The sequence below is a fragment of the Cibotium barometz genome, chromosome 41 (genome assembly GCF_041138505.1).
Source record: "Cibotium barometz isolate CiBa-2024 chromosome 41, ASM4113850v1, whole genome shotgun sequence".
Classification (NCBI taxonomy): Eukaryota; Viridiplantae; Streptophyta; class Polypodiopsida; order Cyatheales; family Cibotiaceae; genus Cibotium; species Cibotium barometz.
The window spans coordinates 29,501,693-29,505,022 of NC_141086.1; the positions used below are offsets into that span (position 1 = coordinate 29,501,693).

Consider the following 3,330-nt stretch of genomic DNA (forward strand, 5'->3'; position numbering starts at 1 on the left):
CCATTCGCAAGAGCAACCGGCGCCACCCTCTTGCCAACCTTCGAATGTCTGCCTTGGGAACCTTCGAACGTCACCCTCCAAGTGAGTCAATCTAACCTACTGCTGCTGTGGTTGCAGAGTGCCTACTACTGCTGTGGTTGCAGAGTGCCTACTGCTGCTGTCTACCTCGGACATAGATGCCACGACACAAATGGGAACCTCTACTCAGTGGAGAAACGTACCTGCACTGTGTGGAGGTCGAGGTGACTTAGAGGCGACGACTAAAACTGATTGGACCCGGACGGACGCGCTGGAGGAGTGAGTATATTTTGAACGTGAACATCACGCTTGCAAATGTCACGCTTGCAAGGAGGAGGGACTATTTTGAAATAGGCCCCCCTCCTTTGCCCACGTGGAGGGAGGGCCAGTCTCCCTTAATCCTATATAGATTATCAGCCAAATACATTAGATGTGCAAATGGCGACTCCACAGACGACCTGGGGTGCCGGCGTCCCGATGGTGTGTGGACCCCCGACATGTACTGTACATGCCCAACTGGATTCACACTAATAGATGAGCACGATGCGTCCCAAGGCTGTAAAGCCTCCCTCCCCTTGACCCCAGATCAATGCGGCAGCGCGGACCTCCTCCAAATCAACAACACCGCCACTATCTTTCAGTTTTCTGGTGAGATCTTCAACAACACTGCCATCTCAGTGGAGCGCTGTAAGCACATGTGCTTGTTTGCTTGCAATTGCAGCAGTGTAATCTTCAACCACAACCATACCTTTTGCTTCCCTATTACAGATCATCGGCTGAGCCTTCTCAATGTCACTGGAAGGAGTGACAACCTGTCCTACACGGCTTTTTTGAAGGTTGCACATCTGACTTCTGACTCCCATTCACAACATCATAGCTGGACTGGTGTGTTAGCTTCCTCCCATTCACATCGCCTGAGCCGGACTGTAATTGTGCTCCTAGCTTCCGCCTCAGCCATTTTAGTTGCCTGTGTAGCAGCTCTGGCTTTGTATGGCTGCAGGAGATTCATTAGAAGAGGTGTGGGCATCAAGTTCAACAGTAGTAGCCTTGGTGGGGATGAGACGCTCAACTTGCCCAGTACATTACCCACTAGGTTTTCTTTAAAAGAATTGCACACGGCAACGCACGGGTTCAACAAATTGTTGGGCGCAGGCGGGATGGGTTCAGTGTATGCTGGTGCTCTTCCCGATGGCAAGCAAATAGCAGTGAAGAAGCTCGACATCATCCTCCCGAGGCGACATGTCCAAGGGATTTTTGACAGAGGTGGCCACCATGGGTAGAACCAGCCACTTCAACACTGTGCAGCTTCTGGGCTTCTGTTGGGAGACATCCCATCAGATGCTGGTCTACGAGTACATAGATAGGGGCTCTCTTGATCGCTGGCTCTTCAAGGCTGAGCAATTTCTTGATTGGGCCAGCCGCTTCAAAGTGGCGCTAGGCATAGCCAAGGGCCTCGCCTACCTACATGAAGGTTGCTCACCACAGACCATCCTGCACCTCGACATCAAACCCCAGAACATCCTCTTAGATGAGGACTTCGAGCCCAAGCTGGCCGATTTTGGCTTGGCCAAGCTCATGGCTAGGGATGCATCTCACATGGTGACTGCCCTAAGGGGAACTCCTGGCTACATAGCTCCAGAGATGTTTTGGTGCATGGCACCTATTAGCAAGAAATGTGACATCTATAGCTTGGGCATGGTGTTGCTAAAGATGGTGGGCGGGCGGAAAAACATAGACTTGGCATTGTTGATGGTGGCAAATGCTGTTAGTAGTGAAGACCAACCTCAAGGGAGTAATCAACCAGTGGTGGAAGAAGACGAGGAACAATGGCATTTTGCGAGCTAGGCCGCCAAGAAGTGTGAGGAGGGGAGGAAGCTGGAGTTGGTGGACAAGCGGCTGCAGGGGGCCTTCTACGCTAAAGAAGCTGGCAGGGTGATAGAGGTGGCATTGTGGTGCATCCAAGAGAAACCCAGCTTGAGACCTTCAGCTGGAACAGTGGTGCAATGGCTGGAGGGATCAAGCATCCCACTAGAGGACGCCCCCTTCTCCACCGTAGCCTACTCCCAGTCTCGTGTCAAATCCAGCATCTGCCAGTACCTACAAGGTTCCCACACGTCCTCGACAAGTCACAATAATTAACAAGCAGGTAGCCTCAGACTAGCTAAATTTCACATCACATATTTCTGTATATGTATGTATATTTTAAAACAATTTCACCAACCAACTCATCTCCTTTAGCCCACACTTTGATATCAGGTCTTCCTCCATTGGGGCGCTCCACAATAACAAAAAAAGGTGTGTTTTTCTTGTTTGGTCTTCTTATACTAGCTGAGAGTTTTAGGTCAAGCTTTACAAATCACCCCTTTGGAGCACACTTGCTCTTGACTAAATCCGGCCTGAGTCTCATAGTAAGTCTTTGAAAAAATGAAAACATGGTAAAGTATGAGCATTGTCATTGCCCAATTGTAATCCTTGTGAAATTTACATCACATATATCGTTTTACATCACATCTCCTAATGCATGTGCCTCACATATTGTATATTTTTTCCCTATAGCAAGAAAGACTATGTGAATAATGCAATGGATCTATGAGACTTTGTAACATAAAACTGGTAGTGAAGGCCTTGAGGTCAGTAAGGGTTTGGAATTCAGTTTTTTTTGGGGGGTGTATATTAATGATATTTAGTATGGAATTCATGGCTCGGTATAGATGGCATGCTTAATTTTATCCAGGCATGAGCTCAAAAAATGATAAAAGATAAAACAACATGAAATGGTATGGAGTTCATTTGGGTAATGTGCCACATTAGGTCATAAAAGTGCAACAATTTACACCATGCAAAAATAGTGAGTACATTAAACATTTGAATTAGTTTGCTTAGTGAAAACAAGATTTGCCACACAATAAGGAGAGGGCTAGTTTGGCACCCTTCGACCAAGCTTCAACTAATTAGCTTTGGCCATTGGATAGGTCGACTCCCTACATTGAATGTACGATAGCATCCAAGGTTGGAAAATCATTTACTTTCTTATAGATATACTATTCTTTACCAAAATTCAACGACTTATTTGCCTCTCTTTTTTCCTTTAGTGAAAATCCATTCTACAAAAATTTTGAAAATATGCAAGACCTCTTTTTGCAATTTTCACCTTATATTTTTCATGATGTAAAAATGTTTTAAGGCGATCGTGTACAAAGTGTTAAAAAAACAATCATGGTTTACAATGTGGGGGTCAATGAATTCATTTATATTCATGGTGTAGTGACCTTAAGAAAAAGCAGTGGTGTTTTACAATGTGGAGTTCAATAT

General features: G+C 45.9%; 1 protein-coding gene across 1 annotated transcript; it reads left to right on the forward strand.

Moving 5' to 3' along the window:
- Window positions 1–515: 515 nt before the first annotated feature.
- LOC147614839 (G-type lectin S-receptor-like serine/threonine-protein kinase At5g24080) lies at window positions 516–2,157 on the forward strand. The gene is made up of 3 exons (XM_086779989.1): window positions 516–1,259; window positions 1,357–1,782; window positions 1,864–2,157. The coding sequence occupies exons 1-3, from the start codon at window positions 516–518 to the stop codon at window positions 2,155–2,157; spliced, it is 1,464 nt and encodes a 487-aa protein (XP_086636115.1).
- Window positions 2,158–3,330: the final 1,173 nt, after the last annotated feature.